The sequence below is a fragment of the Triticum urartu genome, chromosome 6A, assembly GCF_056163025.1.
Source record: "Triticum urartu cultivar PI428250 chromosome 6A, HENAU_Tu73, whole genome shotgun sequence".
NCBI lineage: Eukaryota > Viridiplantae > Streptophyta > Magnoliopsida > Poales > Poaceae > Triticum > Triticum urartu.
In genome coordinates, this window is record NC_141878.1 from 449,642,796 (window position 1) to 449,662,615 (window position 19,820).

At 53.2% G+C, this 19,820-nt stretch overlaps 1 protein-coding gene across 1 annotated transcript; it reads left to right on the top strand.

The window, feature by feature from the left end:
* Positions 1–1,697: 1,697 nt before the first annotated feature.
* On the top strand, positions 1,698–2,559 carry LOC147965647 (E3 ubiquitin-protein ligase SINA-like 10). Its single transcript, XM_087530549.1, has 2 exons — positions 1,698–1,781; positions 1,870–2,559. Exons 1-2 carry the CDS (start codon positions 1,698–1,700, stop codon positions 2,557–2,559), a joined length of 774 nt encoding a protein of 257 aa, XP_087386675.1.
* The last annotated feature ends 17,261 nt before the right edge of the window (positions 2,560–19,820 follow it).

Consider the following 19,820-nt stretch of genomic DNA (forward strand, 5'->3'; position numbering starts at 1 on the left):
CATCGGGATGTCAGCAGCGGCAGGTCGGATCTGGGCACAATACGGCAGGGAGGAAGAAGGGTCGGAGGACCTCCCGAGCCGGCGCTGTGTCGGAGAGAACGGCACGGGCAGAGGATCGGGCCCCTCCGGCAGCTGTGGGTTTCCTCCCTCGCTGGTGATGACCGCGTGAACGATGCACCTAGTCCTCTACACACACCAGTTGAAGGGATCGGGCCGGATCTATGACCAGCGGTGAGCAGAGAGAAAATGTCACGACCTTGTCTTGTTTAGATATGGAGAGGATGAGAGAATAAAGAGAGCAACCCTAGTAAAGCAAGCGCTCAGGCCCAGCGTACATATATAGTGGAGTGATTATCTTTTTCTCTCCACAACAAGCGTTTCAATTTGTGTGTGTGGCATTATAGAAAAGAAACTCTCTATTTAAGGTGAGTAACTGTACGATTCCTACTTACTACTACTACTACCTCCGTCCTGGTTTATAGGTCACCTTTGTAGTTCGTGCCAAATTTTGACCAAATATTTAGCTAAGAAAATGTTAATGCATGTCAACAAAAATTATATCATTGGATTCGTATTTCAACATAGTTATCAATGATATAATTTTTGGTAACATGCATGAACGTTTTGTTAGTTCAATCTATAGTCAAAATTTGACACAATATACAATGGGGACCAATAAAGTAGGACGGAGGTAGTAGTAGTATTGTTCACTTGTGCTCCCCGGCCCTCCATTCATTGACCAACCCCGTGGGTGAATAAACATACAGTACTAGTATTTATATAGAACGAACAAGCTCGAACTATTTTCGCGTAGTTAAAAGTTGAGGGTGGGGCTTTTCCTGGGCAGTACGCGTGGTAGTTTTCGCGTAGGCGGTTTGACAGAGAGGCGAGGAGGGTGAGGGAGTAGCGAATTCAACTTACTATTGGAAAGGTCGGGCTGTCCGATTTGATGGCGCATTACTGCTGGAAAGACTCGTGATATGACTACTCACTATAGTCATGAATTACTGGCGGTATGACCGGGGTGATGCCCCCCTTGCGTTCTATATAAATACTAGTACACATGAAACTACCACACGAGCATCCGGGCTGCGCTTGGCTCTTCGCCTCTTCCGGAAGTCGAACAATGATGGAGTACTACTATAGTGGAGGAGTACTACAATATGCTTCTGGCCATCTAACACCGATTGAACCGCTGCATGTCCACCGCGTGTGGGAGGGAGAGCGTGTAGCGAACGAAAGCTTCTCCTAGTCCTGCCAGCCACCACGCTCATGGGTGAGGGAGGGACACAACTTCATTGACTTACTGCTCCTGCCTTTGCGTGTATGATAGGTGGGCCCAACAGGAGGGTGGCCCACCTGTCATGCAGCCAAAGGCATGTGCGATTAAGACGAGAGGGCGTTGTAGTAATCAAACTTCTTGGTCTTGTACGAGTTGACGCGACACATCAAAGCACTACACTCAATATATTTCAATAATTTGGGTTTACCAATGCATTAATTACAACGCATGCATGCATGTCGTGACTCTCCTTTTGATACTTGCATGTGTTGATTTAATGCACCATGAAGTAGTATGAATATGTGATGGTAAAGCTTTGTAATGCCCCGTCCCTAATAAAGCAAGAGATGGTTGTGCACGACGAGGGCGGAATTCCGAGGAGGGCGAGATCATGCAGACGGAACATGACCCGACAATGGAGCTCTCTATGGTCTCGATGGACCTTACCTTTCTCCACTGCCCCTTGTGCCTCCGCCCCTTGAAGCCTTCAGTGTATGAGGTTCGAATACACCTCCTTCGTTCGGCTGATCGAGCAAGGTGCAGGTTTCTTGATTGATGTGTTGTTCGATTGATTTGTGCACTGCAAGGGAGGGCACCCAGCCTGCGCGGACTGCCGCGTCGAGCGCCCCGGGAACCAGCGGCAGTGCCAGAAGTGCGAGCGCGGTGGTGGCTTCGACGCGCGGAACACTATGGTGGGCGTTGTCCTCTCCTCGATGAGGGTGGAGTGCTCGCATGAAGGATATGGGATCTACGTCACTTACCACAAGCTCGCCAATCACCAGAGCGTGTGTCCGCTCGCGCCCTGCAAATGTCGCGTGCTCGTCCGTGACTACGAAGGCCCGCCGCCGGTGCTGTCCCACCACATCAGCACTGTGCATCCCATGCCTGTGCACAGAATCCAGTACGGCAAGATGCTCCAGCTGCAAGTGCCACTGTCGGAGCCACGGATCTTGCTGTTCGCGGAGGAGGACGGCTGTGCGTTTTTCTTGGTCGACAGCGTGCTCGACATCGGCGCGCTTATCGCCGTGTCGGTCGTTTGTGGCAGAGCGGGGTCATCCCCACTTCCACACTACGTACCCAAGCTGTGGGCGAACGGCCCGTCGGGGGAGCCCAAAGGCAGGACCGACGCCGTCAAGGTGGAAATGGAGGTGACAAGCAACAAGGATCCCGACGACATCGCCGTGCACGAGCTGACCTTCTTCACAGTTTCGTCCAAGCTGCTGGCCGGGGCTAAGCTGGTGTCCCTCCACATTCAGATTGACAAGCTCACATCCTAAATGATTCTAAAGTGCCTTCTATTTATCATAGTAATATGCTAATATATGGGTTAGCTCGGTCTACTTTAGCTTAAGAGATGGTGGGCTTTGGTGGCGATGCATCAATTACTTCGACATCAGAGCAGCAGTTAAAGTAACTTCCAACAGTCGAATGGATATTTTGTGTCTGTTGGATATAAAGATCCATTGGGTAAGAAGTATAACTGCTTAAAGAAGTAAGTATAACAGCTTATATGCTTGTTTGTTCAGGAAGTGTTGCATACTTGTGCGAGTTGACGCAACACATCAAAGTAGTACTACTAGTAGTACTCCCTCCGATCCTAATTTCTCTATGCATGAGGCTGGTCATAGTGGGAGTAACATAGGTAGTAACATAGATGCCACATAAGCAAAAATGATGAGGTGGCAAGTAATTAATGAGGAGAGAGGCAAATAGAGAGTGGCGAGTAACTTAGACTAGTGTTATGCATATGACACTAGTCTAAATTATTACCTTCATAATGCAAATTAATATAATAATAGTATCATAGATGGCTTCATTTATCTTGTCTTGGAAAGCATTATGTTACAGTAACATATTATGTTACCACCTCTTATTAATTATTTGCCACATAAGCAGAATTTTCTCGAAGTGTGCTATGTTACTACTCCCTTTGTGTAGGTGTATAAGTCATCTTAGGTTGTGCACCACGACCAAGGCGGAGGGAAAAACAAGAGAACTTAATGTCTTTTTGCTAATTAATAGCATTGCATGCAATGAACTAACCCCTGCATGGCATGTTTGTTAGTCTCAAGTCATTAAAAGCATGCACGGCCCACATGTCTTATTGGTTGATACATCATGAAACAAGAAACGAGAAGGGAGTTAATTACCATGCCTAAGTGTTTTGGGTTTATTTCGTTTTCGTAAGGTGACTTACACACCTAGACGGAGGGAGTAGTTAAGTTACTCCCACTATGACTAGCCTAATATGTTACCATCACATAGCACTTTCCAATGCAAAATGAGTCTACAAAGTAATAAATGAAGACATGTAGTACTATGTTATCACATATATGACACTACCCACTATGAAGGTACTAGTAACATAGACTAGTAACTAGTCTATGTTACTCTCCACTATGACCAGCCAAAGTCGACGTGCGGGTACCAACGAGGGCCTGGTTGTGTCTATACTTGGACGACTCACCCGACTGCATGCGCACCAGGCAGACGAAGTTCGTGTCGTGTTGGTGCCGTGTGCGGCCCGCGCATTAACCAAAACCTCATGCCTCCATCTTAGCCTCCGCGTTTTAAACTTCTCAATCTCAATGCCAAGGAGCAACGTCAAACCTATGATAGAGCCAATCGAATGGTTGACAACACTAGAATTCGTAGCTACAGATGTGTGTGAGAGAGAGGACGAGTGCGTGTGTGCACCTCTTCTCTTCCTATATAACGTACTAAACTCAGAGTACAAGTGTATGTGGGTGGCATCGACCTAGGGAGCAATGATGGTGCGTGCGAGAAGTCCCGAGAGATAGGTGTAATGCGTCTGAAAAAAAGACTAGTCTATAGCTCGCCACGAGGCTATTCCTGTCGAACGCCAAGTGTAAGATATGTATCCGACGGTGCCAGTTTTTGCATGTACACAACAGTAGAAAAAAGAACTAGTACCATGGCATATGCTACACCACGGCCGAGAACACATGCCCACGTTATGCCATCTGGGAATAGTGCCGCACTTCGAAACTAGAACCGTCAATAAATTTTGAGAGCGTCTTGTCACTTTCTACTACCACGCTATATTTAATTGCAAACCTGTTCACACCGATCACAACCTAAATGGTTTCCCACTTATGAGCGTATTAGTAGTACTCGGTTATAAATACTACTAAGCCAAGATGACTGCACATTCCTCCTCAACTCTTCATCCACAAAAAACAATCAAATCAATCAAGCCATGGCCAGCGTGAGTTTTGGGTCGAGAGATTTCCACCAGGGAGAGGCGAGCATGGAAGAGGAAGCACGAGAGATGTCCCACCTCGCCGCAAAAGCAGCCGACATGTCAAGCCGCGCAGCAGTAGCAGCACAGAGGTCCCGCCGCGCCACCGAAGCAGCACGGAGGTCCCGCCGCGCCGTCGATGTAGCAGACTGGTCCAGCCACGCCGCGAAAGCAGCAAAGATGTCTAGCCGCGTCGCCGAAGCAGCATGGAGGTCCCACCGCGCCGCGGCGGCCTGGAAAAATTTCTTACGGGCAGGCGAGGACTCTTACAGGCGCATGCATGCGATGGTCCATAGCCAGATGGATCCGATCTCCGGCTGGGCGAGGTTGCAGAACGAGGCTACCGGCGTCATCTGGCAACTAGGGGAGGGAAATGCGAAGCTCCGGGGCGAGCGCGACCTGCTGAGGGAGAAGATCGCCGGAAGGGCGAAGCAGGAGGAGGAGACCGCTGCCTTGTTGCAGAGGACGGGCGTCATCATTAAGAAACTTATGGACGAGAATGCCATGCTCCGCATCGAGCGCAACAGGCTGGTGGAGGAATCCATGGATGCTGCCAAGCAGCATATTAAGGACATGAAACTGATGAAAGAGATCATCGCCCGCCGCGAGAACTAGTCTCCGCGACCTGCAGCGCATAAAGAAAGTAGAGATCAGCGAGCCAGATCGTTGTATGCGTCTTACTTCTTCTTTTGCCCTTGTGTATTTCGGGCGTAGCCGCATGTGGCTTTTTTAATTATCTTCCTAATTATGTAAGACAATTATTATCCACTCTCGTCGTCCGTATATATATATTCATCAGTCTTGCTATAAGTCGTAGTAGATGTTATATAGGTCCGTCGGATCTTACATCAAGATCCGTGCAAAATTTTCTTTTCAGATTTTATTTTTTCTCTTAAACATCAGTCGAGTGAGACATTGCCACGGCATTAAACAGAGGCTCGGGCGCCATTAATGGAGACATTGGGAGAGAGGTGGACGGCAGATGGAGGTCAAAGGGCTCTCCTCCCGATAAGCATGCGCAGAGGTCGAATCGCACGCCTTTCGTACTCAAATAGCTACCCTGCACGGCGCCTCCTTGCTAATAAAAAAGGGGACGCGTGGCGGCACGTAAATGGTAAATAGAACGCCCACAGTTTCAATAATACTTGTGTTTCCGATTGTTACATGATAACACTTGTTTCAAAATGACTTTGTTGATTGTTAATGTGTGCGCCTTCGCAAATCGGACAGCAAAATTACCACAGCATGTTGGTGCCATGTCATGACACCAAGCCAAGTTTCATGATTTTCATGCGTGTTCCGGATTTACAGGATGGACAATGCTTGCCCACTTGCTTTATCTATTCAACTTGAACCAACAATGGATCAGCGTGAATGGCTTTCCCTCGGTCCAGCAGTACATGGCACATGCCTGGTTTGGATAGCAAAGTAAGACAACGACATGATCAACAAGTTGCAATATAGAGCAAATCAACTCAGGTGACCAACACATACACCAACACAAGGAGAAACTTGCGAGCTCAAAGAGTTATGCACCACTCGGCCATTGATTTTTCATCTGTGTATATGCGCCACAATACTTGTTGATCTCATGTTGAATGGTGTTTCATCAATGGCCTAGTGATTTCGCATTACGATCATGTATCACTTCTTTGTCGTAGGGGTTATAGTTCTTTGGCTCATTATAGACCTCATGCACACAAAAGCCGATCCCATTTGCTCCATACCTTCCAACAAGTCAACACTCGTGCCCAACCATGCAACGCACACCAATTCATCCTCTTTCATCTAATACGACGGACCTTTCTTCCTCTTCGCGTTCGCATCGGGCAAGTTTGGCTCGGGCTGCTGGGCGTCCATTGGCATGTCTTCCTCTAGTTGCGGTGGGTGGTCGTCCTCGTGGCCGCCGCCATTGTGGATCATATTCATCATATCCTTGTCGGTGGCCGTCGGCGAGCTTGGGGGAGGCATTCCACAGAACAGCGACCAAGCACCGCTGCACGAGGGCCCATCGAACGGAAATCACGATCGGACGAGTTGCAATGCTTGCGACTCTATAAACACCTAGTCCGTGTTGAGGTCGACAACAAATGATGGATGGTGGACGAAGGTGGCGAAGTGCTGCGGCGACTTGTGTCTTGTCCTAACCGTCTCGATGGTCGATGTACTAGTACATCTGCTTGTAGCTGCGAGGTCAGGGTTGCGATTACCCATGTGACATAGGCATGGCGGTCTGCTATAGTGGAGGAGCTCCGACTAGAGCGATTGCGGCCGCAGACATCGCCTTCTTGGTGGCCATGACCGCCAAGCATTGCTCTTGTCATTCCGTGGACCTGACCGCGTAGATAGGCTAGTTTGGGTCTCACAGGCAACAAACACCATGAAGGGTTTTGATGGATCCACCTTGACGGTGGCGGACGGCGAAATGGACGAGGGCAGAGGTGATCATAATAAAATGGGGGTTTTGACGTGAAAAGAGTGGCATGAGTGTGAAAATGTGCGGGCTCCGGATATTTTGAGTGGGTCTAAGGTGTCGGAGTCTGATGTGACAGACGTCTGGATCATCCAGAGCTTTTCGATTTGGAACCGGCTTTGTGAAATTTCAGAGTTCAAACCTATTCAGAATTTGATCGCTAATGTTTGGAGGCCTGGAAATGTCCAAAGAATTTGGTTTGGACAGTGCGAACATTTTGGGTTTTGTTTTTTTGAGCGGTATGTTTTGGGTTTTGGTGATTTACGATCGAAAAGTGCCTGTAGCTCCTGAGCTCCATGACTCTTGGTATTTGAAATTTTTGAAACACACGCTTCCGGTGCTAAAAAAAATCTTAAAACAAATACATGAACACATGACATATTCCTAAGGCCTGGTAAAAATCTGAAAAAAATACTTTGTATTTTGGGAAATACAAAAAAGAGAAATTTCTGAAAGAAATGGCACAATTTTTTTTCCTCTTATACACTGTTAGAATTGTTTTTCTATAGCCCAAAACAAAATGATATTTCTACTGAAACTTGCCACGGGTATTCGAAATGCGTATATGTATCCCTGAAAAAAATCATATTTTTTTGAAACTTCTAAAAGACGAAAAAATGTTTAAATATAGAGAACACTGTAGCTCGGGTGCTGCAAATCTGCACTCGTTGAAGATGCTCTATACGTACTCGGCGAGCCGTGGACGATAACGTTTGTTTTGTACCTAGGCGGTGGCCAGTGACCAACCGTGGCCTCGATGCGCCACGGGCAAATGTGGGTTTCGAGGCATTCCCCAGGTTCATCGGACCTGGACGCAATGGTAAACCGGTAATCCAAATAACCAAGCCCCATTCGTATGATAGTCTACGAACCGAGGCGTGGTTCCTTGTTCGTGTGCCTGAAAACCAACTCGACAGCGGCCCGAACGTCTATCTCATTCTTTTTTCGTTCCTGTGATTCCAAGAGCAAAGATTGGCACGGCCTTAAGCAAAGACAAGACATGACATGCTTGAGAGTTGAGACCACACTTGTGTCGACATGCACTCTCTCTCTCTCGATCGAGGTGGGTGCCGCCGGTTTTGGCGGTACTGCCAAACATCGCACCGACGCGGCCACGTGCCATCGGCACTGCTGCCTGCGTTAACCTAAATTGCCGCGCCCACACATTTCATTACGTTGCTGTCTAAATATAGTGGTCCTGTTTTACAGAAAGGAAAAGGAGAAATTTCTTATATGAGCAAAATCCCAAGGCGAAATTTCTCTGCTTTTGTTTTTTTGCAGACGGCGATATTTCTCTACGGTGACTGGCTTTGGTAAATTTCCACGCGTGATGCATGCCGCCGGGGAAAGACAAATTATACTGGTGCCCCTTAGAACGTAGAACGGGCAATGGATGTGACGGCGCACTAGTGTGGCCAAGCAAATACCTGACACGTATGATGGAGCATACGTGGATGGTTTTGTTGCACGACAGCGACGGCATGTCCAGCAATCGTGTCCTGACACATGGCTGCACAGCCTTGGTCGACACTCGACAGGTCGATCTCGACGATTCTTTCTTTTGTCCCGTGCTCAGGAAGGAAAATTATCTCAATCCAGCTACCTCGATTTCTCTTTTATTTTCCTTTATTTGGAGCTGCATGCATTGTCGTCCGAACAGGGTAAGCTTTCTTCCACACACAAAAATGACAGGCTTGAACCTTCAAAACCAATTAAACGGGAAAATGCATTTCTCTGATCAGTTTCTATCTGAACGCCATTGCCACCTGTGACATGGCTGTCAGTAACAAGCTGAAGTAGTGGAAATGCGCAGAAGGCACTCACCTGCCAAGTTCTGTCGCCCTCTCATTTTGTCTCACCATTCGCACGGTAATCTAATCCTGCACGGGGGTATGATAAAAAAATCCCTCAAAAAATTTTAAGTTTCAACAATGAAATTTACGGGTTTTGCATCTAAAACTCCAAGTTTCAACCGGTTTTAAAGATATAATTTTCAGCAATTTTTTTCTGCTTGTCGTAGACACAAAACAATTAATTTTATCGCTTGCTCATACTCCTACTAAGTTTCAACATTTAAACTTAACATATTTTAAACTCATCAAAATATATTCAAAATGAATCTTAGTTGAAAGTGCTTGTCACAGGAAACATGAATATGAAAATAGAACTTAATTTGAATTTTTTGTCTTAAAGATATAATATTTTGAAAATCGAAAGCCAAAACAAAAAGCGGGCACCAGGGACATACGTGTCGCCTCACTTGCTGCCACAAATTCGGTCCTGCTGAAATAGTGGATGAAAATAAAAGGCCTTGCTTCTTTATGCCTTCTTTTTAGGTAGGTTTTCTTTGGCGGTGATGGGATAGACGGTGGTGGCCGGTCCAAGGAATAAGGTTTCCTCGAGACTCTCCATGGCATCGTATGTGGCGGTGTCAATGGCTGAATGGCACACTCTTTTGTTGGGTGTTTTGCTAATGAGACTATGGTTTGCACGGGTTGTTGGTGCAGCCGCAACTTTCCTTTGCAGTTTGGGCATGTGGCCTGGTCCCCGTCACGTTTACACGGCTTTCAATATTGATGTGAGCTATTCCTTCTGTTTCAAAATAGATGATTTAATGTCAGAAGTTGGGTGTGATATATGCCAAAAGATGACTTATCATGGTGGGGCCGAGTAGAACGTCGCCGGTGCCTGAAAACGGGATGAGGCGAAGGCATGCACGCCGGCGAATCTTACCCAGCTTCGGGGCTCTCCGAGGAGATAATACCCCTACTGCTGCTCTGCGAGGTCTCCACATGATCACTATGGCAAAATGTGTACACGGTTGCTCCTTGAGCTGTTTCCTGAAGGTAGGAGAAGGCTGGACTAGCTCTCTCCTTCCTATATGATCTAGTCTAGTGCTAAATGGATTGGAACCCTTTGCATGGGTGTCCTCAGGGTTTATATAGGCCTACCCCTCAGGGGTACAATAGTAATCCGGCTGGGCGCGGACCCAGCCGTCAGCTTCTCCGGCCTTCGTCTTCTCCGCCGACTGCTGGGGCACGCCAACTGGCGGGCCCCGCCGACTGGTCTGGTACGGCGCCGACAGGCCGTGTCCGCCGCTGGCGGGTCTTGCCGGCTGCTGATTACTGTAGCCGTGCTTCTAATGACGCGGGCTTGGTCATGGAGTCGTGGCAACAGCCCCGCCGCCTGGCGGGCGATCACTGTTGCCACTCTCCGTCACATCTGCTTAATGACGCGTGGGCCTCAGGGGAGGGGCTGGCCGACTCTCGGGGGCCGACTTCCAACGGGTCCGACTGGTGGCGCACTTGCCGTCTTCTGGGGTCCCGCTGGCTGGTGGGACCCGCCGCCCAGAGTCGTACAGACAAGCCGTCGTGGGCGCAGGATTCGGTCCACTGGTGCTGATGTCAGGGCCGGCATGGCAACAGTGCCGCGTCGCACGGAGATCTCCGCGGGTACGGCGTACTGTGGCCATGCCTGCCTCTGGAAAGGGGTGGGAGCAGGCTTCACTGTAGCCACTCCCCTGTCCTGTCCCTCTTGATGAGGACATGGGGTTTGTTGGAGTCGCGGGCCGACTCCCCAAGGCCGGCTTCTTGGGAAGTCGTCAGTCAGGAGTCGGCTTATCCTGAAGTCGTTCCTGGGACTCGGCCGCGAGTGGCCAGTCGGTTGCCTTGTCGCCGACTTCTCAGAAGGCGGCTCTTTGTCCTGGGGTCTTGAGGGGCGCAGCCTGCCCCGATGTCTTGAAAGGTTCTGGGACACGGGTTAGCCTACCCGTGGCCCATTACTCCGACAGTAGTCTCGAAGCTGATGAGGCGCCGCGGACGATCGGCCGAGAAGTCTCAGCAGTTTCTCTTTCCAGGTGCCCGAGGCATGGATCTTGCTTGACTTCTGCCGGGCCGACTAGAAGGAGTCGGACTCGCCCAACTCTGACTTGCACAATATTTCGAACGCCGCGGCGGGATCCAAGTAGCGTGCTGGCTAAGCTTCCAGGCCGCCACCCGTTCCGGGCCTGTCACGTGGCAATACGCGGCCGGGCCAGTCTGCCAGCCTACGCGCGTGACGGGACAGGCCCGTAGGCGGGGCCCGCCATTACCGCGCCTCGGCGCACGAGCGGATCCGCTGTGACCCGAGCGGACGGTTGGGATTCCCGTGAATTTACTGCGCGTAGTAACTTTTGTCGTGGAAACGTGGGGTCGTGGGGTCGTGGGCACAGCAAATCCCACGACCGCCCCCTCGGCTTCACAACCCATGAGGCTATAAGTAGGGGGAGGAGGGGGGTGCGGCAGAGCACGCGCGCCCCTCCTCCACGCTACTCCTTGCTCTTCTTCTTCTTCTTCCTCGCACCGCCGCGCGCCCAAGCTTTGCCGAACGCCGCGGCGATCCGCTCATGATGAGTTCTTCTTCTGCCGCCGCGCCTCCCTCGGTGCATTCCGGCACCTGGGATGGCTCAGAAGTCCATGACGACCACATTGAGTTCCTTCGCAAGACTCGTCGGCTCCCCGGCAAAGATTACGTGCGGGTACACCTTGCGCCGAGGGGGAGATCTCTCCGGCGCTGGAGGAGGGTGAGCGGGTTATCTTCCGCTCGCACTGCCTGTGCGGATTGGGGCTGCCGGCGAGCAGCTTCTTCCGCTCCTTTCTGGAGTTCTACGGCCTCCAGCCGCACCACCTCACGCCCAATACGGTGGTGCTGCTGTCCGCCTTCGCGGCCCTGTGTGAAGGCTTCCTCGGAGTCCTCCCCACCCTCGAGCTCTGGGGGGAGTTCTTTTACTCCAAGCTCGGCACCCAGGCTGCAGGCGTGTCGGCTCAGTGCGGCGCGTTCATCGCCGTGCGGAGGTCGGGGGCCGACAACCCCTTCCCCACCATCAAGCTGATAAAGTCAGTGAAGATGTGGCAGCGATCGTACTTCTACGTGAAGAGCGTCTTCGCGAAGGGCGATTGGGTCAACCTGCCGGCTTTCGAAGCCGGCCCGCCGGCTGGGAGACTGCCCAACTGGTCGTACCGGGCCAAGTCGCTGACGCTTGCGGGAGCCGGCGCCGTCAAGCGACTCTGAGTGCTGACGCAGTTGGAGGGCTTGACTGGTCCGGACCTGCTGGCCGCCTTCGTGGCGCGCCGAGTTCTCCCGCTCCAAGGTCGCCCCCACATGATATGCCAAATGAGCGGGCACCATGACCCGAGTTGGATGTGCACCAAGGACATGCCTCATGAGGAGGTGGCCTACATGGTGAACTACCTCTCGGACAGCAAGCTCCTAGAGGACTGGCGGTTTGGTAAGGAGCCGTACTCCCGCGCCAAACCCCCACCCACAGCGAGTTGCCTTTTCTTTCTTTCTTTGAATTGTCTTCTTTCTTGCCGAGTTTGTTTTGTCCGACCTGACCAGTCGGCTTTGGTCAGAATCCCCTCCTCCATCCATCAGCCGGCACCACGGGGCCGACCCGCGAGTTCCTTGCCGACCGGGCGGAGAGCGACGTCGACGATCCCGATCTGGGGGCGGCGGCTTTGGAAGACGATGCCGAGGGAGGAGGCGGCCCGTGGCTCGGGGCCAGTCCAGAGGACTAGCCTGATGATGATGAGGTCACCTCCCGTCACCGGCCAGGAGCCAACCATCCCGGCACGGGCTCTTTCACCGCGCCGGGTGCTCCAGGCGGCGGGAAGAAGCGCGGGGCCATGCCGACCTTGTTCGGCAGTCGGTCGAAGAAGCCCAAGAGTTCGGCTGCGGCGACCAAGTGGGACGAAGCGGCCGCGAAGGCCATCCGCTTCCGTAAGGAAGTAAAGAAGCCGCCACTGGTCTCCGCGTGAGTATTCCGTCTTAACGCTTTATTCTTTCTTTGTGGCTTTTGTCTGATTCTTTTACTTGCTTTCCTCGCTTCAGGGCTCCCCTCACTCTTGAGAGGGTTGTGGCCGCCTCCGTCATGGGGTCAGCGGAGACGTCCGCCACCACTCGGCGGGTTGACCCCGCCGCCGACCTCCGGGAGGCGACGGAGCGGAACGCGCAGGAGAAGCGCAACGAGGAAGAGGCCGCCCGCCTGGAGAAGGTGGAGGCCGATAAGGCGGAGGCCTCCGCCAAGAAGAAACTGGCGGAGGCCGAAGCTGCCGTCGCGACGAAGCGGCAGGCTGAGGAGGCCGCGCACCGCCAATCGGCGGTGTTCGTCACCCCGCTGAACTCTGCGCCGCCGCCTCCGGAGTTCAAGGGGAAGACTGGGGAAGCCAGCGGCGAGAACCCCATCATGGAGAGGGAAGGCGACGACTCCTCCATGCCGAACGTGATCATTCCGCCGCCACCTCCACCGCCGTCTGGGAGCGCGCAAGGCAAACAGCCGGCGGACCCGCCGGTGCTGCCGACTGAAGACGAGGCCGTGGCGAGGCTACTCCTTCAAGTCGGCTCGCCAACGCGTCGCCGTCTTGAGAAGGCGACTTCGGCGCCACGCCCCCTGGAGACCGGCACCGCCAGCTCGGCGATCCCAGACGCCGAAGCGACGAGCGCCGCGCCCATTAGGTGGGTGCGAGGAGGCGGCACGGGGCCGCTGAACCAGGCGCTTCTGGACGTCCAGACGAAGCTGCGAGCTGAGGGCGACGCCATCCAGAACTGCACCAAGGCGTACCTGGGGTCACGGGCAGCCGTCTGGGTATGCTTTCTCTTTGGTTCTTGTTTTCTTGTTCCTCTCTGTGGGGGCGCGCCAGCGCACCCACTGGGTGTAGTCCCCGAGTTTCGGGCCGGCTACTGAGCAGGTGGCCTGGAACTCCAATTGGTGAGTTCTCGGTACTAACTTTTGTCTGAAATACTTGTCGCGGGACTACCACAACCTCCGTGTCACTGCCTTCAACCGCAACGTTGAAGAGCCGGGCAAGCGGACCGCCGACTTGTCGGAGAGCCGGAGTGAGTCCTTTTTCTTCTTTGCGGGGGCGCACTGGCGCACCCACGGGCTGCAGTCCCCGAGATTCGGGCCGACTGCTGAGCAGTCGGGCCGAATCTCCCCGGCGACCTTCTTTATTGATAACTTAACGCCTTCTTTCTTCCTTCTCTTCAGAGGCCAACGCTGCTCTTCAACAGCAGTTGAGCGAAGCCAACTCCGCATTGCGTGCCAAGGGGGAGGAGTGCAGCAAGCTCGCCGCAGAGCGCGATCAGCTGGCCGCACAATTGGCAGAATAGCAGGATCTGCTCAAGAAGATGCAGAAGGAGGCGGAAGAAACGGAGACCGCCCTCCTGGCCGAGTTCGCAAGCGAGCGCTCCTCCTGGTCTGACAAGAAGGCATTGCTGGCCTTCGGCTTCCACGAGATTGAAGACATTGTTGATGGTGAGTTTCTTTACTTTCTTTCTTTGAGCTGCCGACTATAAGTCGAGCCGACTCCTGATTTTTGACTTGCTTCTTCATTCTTTCCGTCTTGGCGGACTTCTTCCCTGGGCACTCGCATGCCGCCATCCAAGCCATCGAGGCTGACCGTGAAGGTCGGAGGGCGGAAGGCGCAGAGATCGCCGCCGACGCCCCCCGAACCCTTGATGAGCATATCCTGAGCATTGAGGCTCGCCTTCGGCCGGCTCATCGAATGCCGCGTCGGCTTCAATGTGTTGGCGCCCAGGCGATTGCTGCCCTGTGGCCAGACATGCAGGCTCCGCGCACCTCCAGTCGGACTGCCGAATGGCTGGAGGTCGTGGCTGGTCGTCTTGAGGCCTGGAAAGGTTCCTCGGCCCGAGCTGGAGCGTGCCGGGCCTTGGAGTTCGTCAAGGCGTGGTATCCGGGGCTGGACCTAGACCGGCTGGCCACACTCCGGTCAGAGGCCCAGCCGGAGCTGGCAGCCGCGGAAGACGCCCTCGTTAAGCATGCCGCGACGATCGCCGAGTACACCGACACCAGCATCTTCGTCCCCGAGCGGGCTGAAGACGGCGAGGAGGTACTGCCGGAGTGGTTTGGGATGAACCCAGACTACGGCGAGGACTCGGCGGAGGTGATCGGCTCCAGCGTCGAGGAGGAAGGCGAGGCGGAGGATGGAGGCGAGACGGAAGCTCCAGAAGACGGAGCGGACGGCCAGCCTCAGCTTGACCGCGCCTCCAGCAACGAGCCGCGTGCGACCCAGCCGACTGCCGCCGCAGGCGATCAAGCCGAGACTGCCCAGCCGGCCGCCCCAACGCCTGACGCTGCCGTCTCCTCTGACCCTCCGAATCCGTCTGCCGCTTCCTAAGCTGCCGCCTTATCTTTATTTTATCTGCTTTAGTAGTCTTTGAAGAGCTTGTTAATTCGCACAATTCCACCCGCGGGGTGTATTTTAAACTTTTGCTCGAAGATTCGGCCAAGGGCCTATGTTATGTAAATATTTATCCGAATTCTATCTTTTCTTGCTCATTGCTCTTTTTGGCTTTTTCCTTTGCTGCCTTCCCTTAGTTGCCGTCTTGCCCGTCGGACAGCCGCTCTGCGGACTGCCGTTGGATCAAATGCTTGGCTACTTTGGGAAGGCAAGTACTTAGCCGTTTTAGAGTTTTTTAGCAAGTTGAATAGAAGGCAGCGAGCCGACTACTCAATAGTCGGTTTGCGAAAAGAAAAGGAAAGGCTGAAAACCCGGCTTAAGCTATGTTTTATGCTTTGAGTCCTTAGCCATTTTTCATGCGAACGCCCATTCTACCTTACTTCTGCCCACCGGACAGTCGCTCTGCGAGCTGCGGCTTCTGACAGGAGATGGCTTAGGCGCCACACACTACTTGTCCGGCTGCAGGAAGCATTTCATAGTGCAAGGCGGCAAGTCCCCGGGCCGACTAGTCGAGCCCGGTGCCAAGCGGCATAACAAAGAGTAACATACTCATAGGCATAATTCTTATCATACAGACAAAAGAGGGCAGTCCCTGAGCTCGTCTCGGGGGGCCTGAAGTGTTGGTACTTTAATAAAAAAGGTAGCGTGATACATACTGCATCAACTGTAAAATCTTCGGAGGAGATTTGCATTCCATGGCCGCTCTGTCTCTTTGCCGGAGTCGTTCCTCTTGCATGATCGGGGCTTCTGAGCGTCAATCAGGTAGTAGGAGTCGTTGCCCAGCACTTTGCTGATGATGAAAGGGCCTTCCCAAGGCACCGACAGCTTGTGCTGGCCGGCTGTTCCCTGGATCAGTCGGAGCACAAGGTCGCCCTCTTGGAAAGATCTCGGCCTGACCTTCCTGTTGTAGTATCGGTGCAGGCTCTGCTGGTAGATGCTGGACCGGCTGAGTGCCAACAGCCATCCCTCTTCCAGCAGATCGACGCCGTCTTGACATGCTTCTTCTGCTTCCTCCTCGGTGTACATGGTGACTCGCGGGGAGTCGAACTCTATGTTCGTTGGGATGACGGCTTCAGCACCGTAGACGAGGAAGAAAGGCGTGAAGCCGATTGACTTGTTTGGAGTCGTGCGCAGACTCCAGAGGATGGCTGGCAACTCATCGAGCCAGCAGCCAGCCGAGCGCTCTAGAGGCTCGACCAACCGGGGCTTGATGCCGGACAGGATGAGGCCGTTTGCCCGCTCCACCTAGCCCTTTGATTGCGGATGGGCAACAGACACTAAGTCCAGTCGGATGCCCTGTGTCGCGCAGAAACGGGCCAAGGCGCCTTTAGAAAAATTTGTGCCATTGTCGGTGATGATGCTGTGTGGTACGCCGTACCGAATTGTGATGTCGGAGATGAAAGTCACGGCAGTCGGACCATTCAGTTTTTTGATTGGCTTCGCTTCTATCCACTTGGTGAACTTATCCATCGCGACAAGTAAGTGAGTTAAGCCACCCCGTGCCATCTTGAATGGTCCCACCCATGTCTAGGCCCCAAACGGCAAAGGGCCAGGCAATGGGGATGGTCTTGAGTGCAGAAGCCGGCTGATGTGGCTTGGAGTGGAACTTCTGGCACCCTTTGCATTTTTGGACCAATTCCTTGGCCTCTTCTAAGGCAGTCGGCCAGAAGAAACCGTGTCGAAAAGCTTTGGCGACGAGTGCTCTTGAAGCCGCATGGTGGCCGCACTCGCCTTGATGGATGTCTTTGAGAATTGCTTGGCCTTGCTCTGGCTCTACGCAGCGCTGGTAGACACCAGTGACGCTGCGCCTGACCAGCTCTCTGTTGACTATGGTGTAGACTGCCGCTCGGCGTTGTACTTGCCGAGCCGAGGTCTCATCAGTCGGCAGCTCTTTGCTCACCAGGAATTTGAGGATGGGCTGGGCCCATGAGGGTGCTGCTATTTCTCCGACTGCCAGAACTGCGACTTGGACGAGGGCGGCTGGGCCGGGAGGCGGCGGGCTGGAGTCAGCGACCTCTTGCTGGATTAATGAAGTCCCCGGGCCAACTGGTGCAGCCCTCGGGCCGAGTTCTGGAGTCTTCGGGCCGGCTTCGACTATGGCGGCTTTGGAGCCATCTGCCAAAATCCTCATACTGTCTGCTGGGGCTCTGGAGTCGGATCCGACTTCTTCGGGGGAAGCTGGCACAAAGATGGAGTCTGATTCTGGTGAAGGTTTGACAGACGGCTTAAGGAGGCGCTGAAGGGCGATGCCGGATGGTATTGCCTGGCGGGTGGAGCCGATTCATGCCAGGGCGTCTGCTTGGTCGTTGTCGTTCCTTGGCACATGGAGGAACTCGCACCCCTCAAAATATCCACTGAGTTGCTGCACGAGGAAATGATAACTCGCCATGTTTGCATCTTTGGCGTCCCAATCGCCGGACGACTGCTGGACCACTAAATCCGAGTCGCCATAACACAGGATCCGGCGAATGCCAAGTTCTTTGGCAAGCCGGAGTCTGTGAATGAGCGCCTCGTATTCGGCGATGTTGTTGGAGGCGGCAAAGTGGATTTGCAGTGCGTATTTGAGCTTGTCGCCTTTAGGAGAAGTGAGGACAATGCCGGCTCCTAAGTGGAGCCGTCGAAATGCATCCGCCAATGGGTGGAGTCGGGCGCTGGTGGTAGATACTGGGTCTCGGCCCAGTCGACGAGGAAGTCGGCCAATGCCTGTGACTTGATGACGGTGTGGGGCTGGTAGTAGATGGTGTAAGGAGCCAACTCTATGGCCCATTTGGCCACTCGGCCAGAGGCATCTTGGCTTCCGATGATCTTGGCCAGTGGGGCCGTGCAGACCACAGTGATTGGATACTCTTGAAAGTAAGGCTTCAACTTCTTGGCGGCAAAGTGCACGCCATAGCACATCTTCTGGTAGTGGAGGTAGTTCTGCTTGGAGGTCGACAGCACTTCGCTCAGGTAATATACCGGTCTCTGGACATGTAGTGCATTGCCTTCCTCCTTGCGTTCTACTACAATGACCGTGCTGACTACCCGGCTGGTGGCGGCGATGTATAGGAGCATGGGCTCCTTAGGAGTCGGAGCCGCCAGAACGGGTGGAGTAGTCAACATCTTCTTCAACTGAAGAAAGGCTTCGTCCGCCTTGTGGTTCCACTCAAAAAAAGTGGTCTTCTTCATGAGCTGGTATAAGGGGAGAGCTTTCTCGCCTAGCCGACTGATGAATCGGCTGATGGACGCCAAGCAGCCAGTGAACTTTTGCACGTCCAGCAGTCGGCTGGGTACCTCCATCCTCTCAATGGCCTTGATCTTTGCAGGGTTGCACTCTATGCCGCGCTCAGAGACCAGGAAACCAAGGAGCTGGCCGGCTGGTACTCCAAAGACGCACTTCTCAGGGTTGAGCTTGATCTGGAGTCGCCGCAGGTTCTCAAAGGTCTCCTTGAGGTCTTCCAGCAGTGTTCCATGCTTCTCCGTCTTCACCACCACATCGTCCACATAGACGTGGGCGTTCCTGCCGAGTTGCTTGAGGAGGCATTTCTGCATGCAACGCTGAAAGGTGGCGCCGGCATTCCTTAAGCCGAACGTCATGGTTAGATAGCAGAAGGCTCCGAATGGTGTGATGAAGGCAGTCTTTAGTCTGTCATCCGGGTTTAGCTTGATCTGGTGATATCCTGAATATGCATCCAAGAAGCTCAGCAGCTCGCATCCGGCTGTGGAGTCTATCACCTGATCGATTCTCGGCAAAGCAAACGGGTCCTTGGGGCAAGCCTTGTTGAGGCTTGTGTAGTCGATACACATTCGCCACTGCTTGTTCTTCTTCAGTAACAGAACCGGGTTGGCTAGCCACTCAGGAAAGAATACCTCCATAATGAAGCCAGCTGCCAGGAGTTGGGCTATTTCTTTTCCGAAAATTCTTCTCTTTTCTTCCGATAAGCGGCGCAAGGGCTGCCTGACTGGCTTTGCATCAGATCGGACATGTAACTTGTGCTCGGCGAATTCCGTCGGTACACCCGGCATGTCTTTGGGGGACCATGCGAAGATATCCCGATTCTCACGGAGGAAATCGACAAGCTCGCCTTCCTATTTGCTGTCGAGGTTTGCGCCTACGACAGCGTACCTCTCCGGGTGCTCCGGATCCAAGGGTATCTTCTTTATCTCTTTGGCCGGCTTGAACGAACCCTCAGCCTCCGACTCCTTGGGGTTGGGCGACACCTCTAGCTGCTTGCCGGCCATCGCCACAACCCGGTCAAGGAGCCGCTTCTCGGCTGCGATCACTAGGGACTCGGCCAACCGACTACTCTCAGCCGCACAGGCAGACGACTTCCAGTAGTCGCCGGCTACGGTCAGAATCCCCTTGGAGCTAGGCATCTACATCTTGAGGTAGGCGTAGTGGGGGACCGCCATGAACTTGGCCAGGGCAGGTCGGCCAAGTAATGCATGATATGGGCTCTCGAGATCCACCACCTCAAACCAAACTGACTCTCGGCGGAAGTGATCTTTGTCTCCAAAGAGGACGTCCATCAAGATCTTGCCGATTGGTGAGCAAGAAAGGCCAGGAACAATGCCGTGGAACACAGT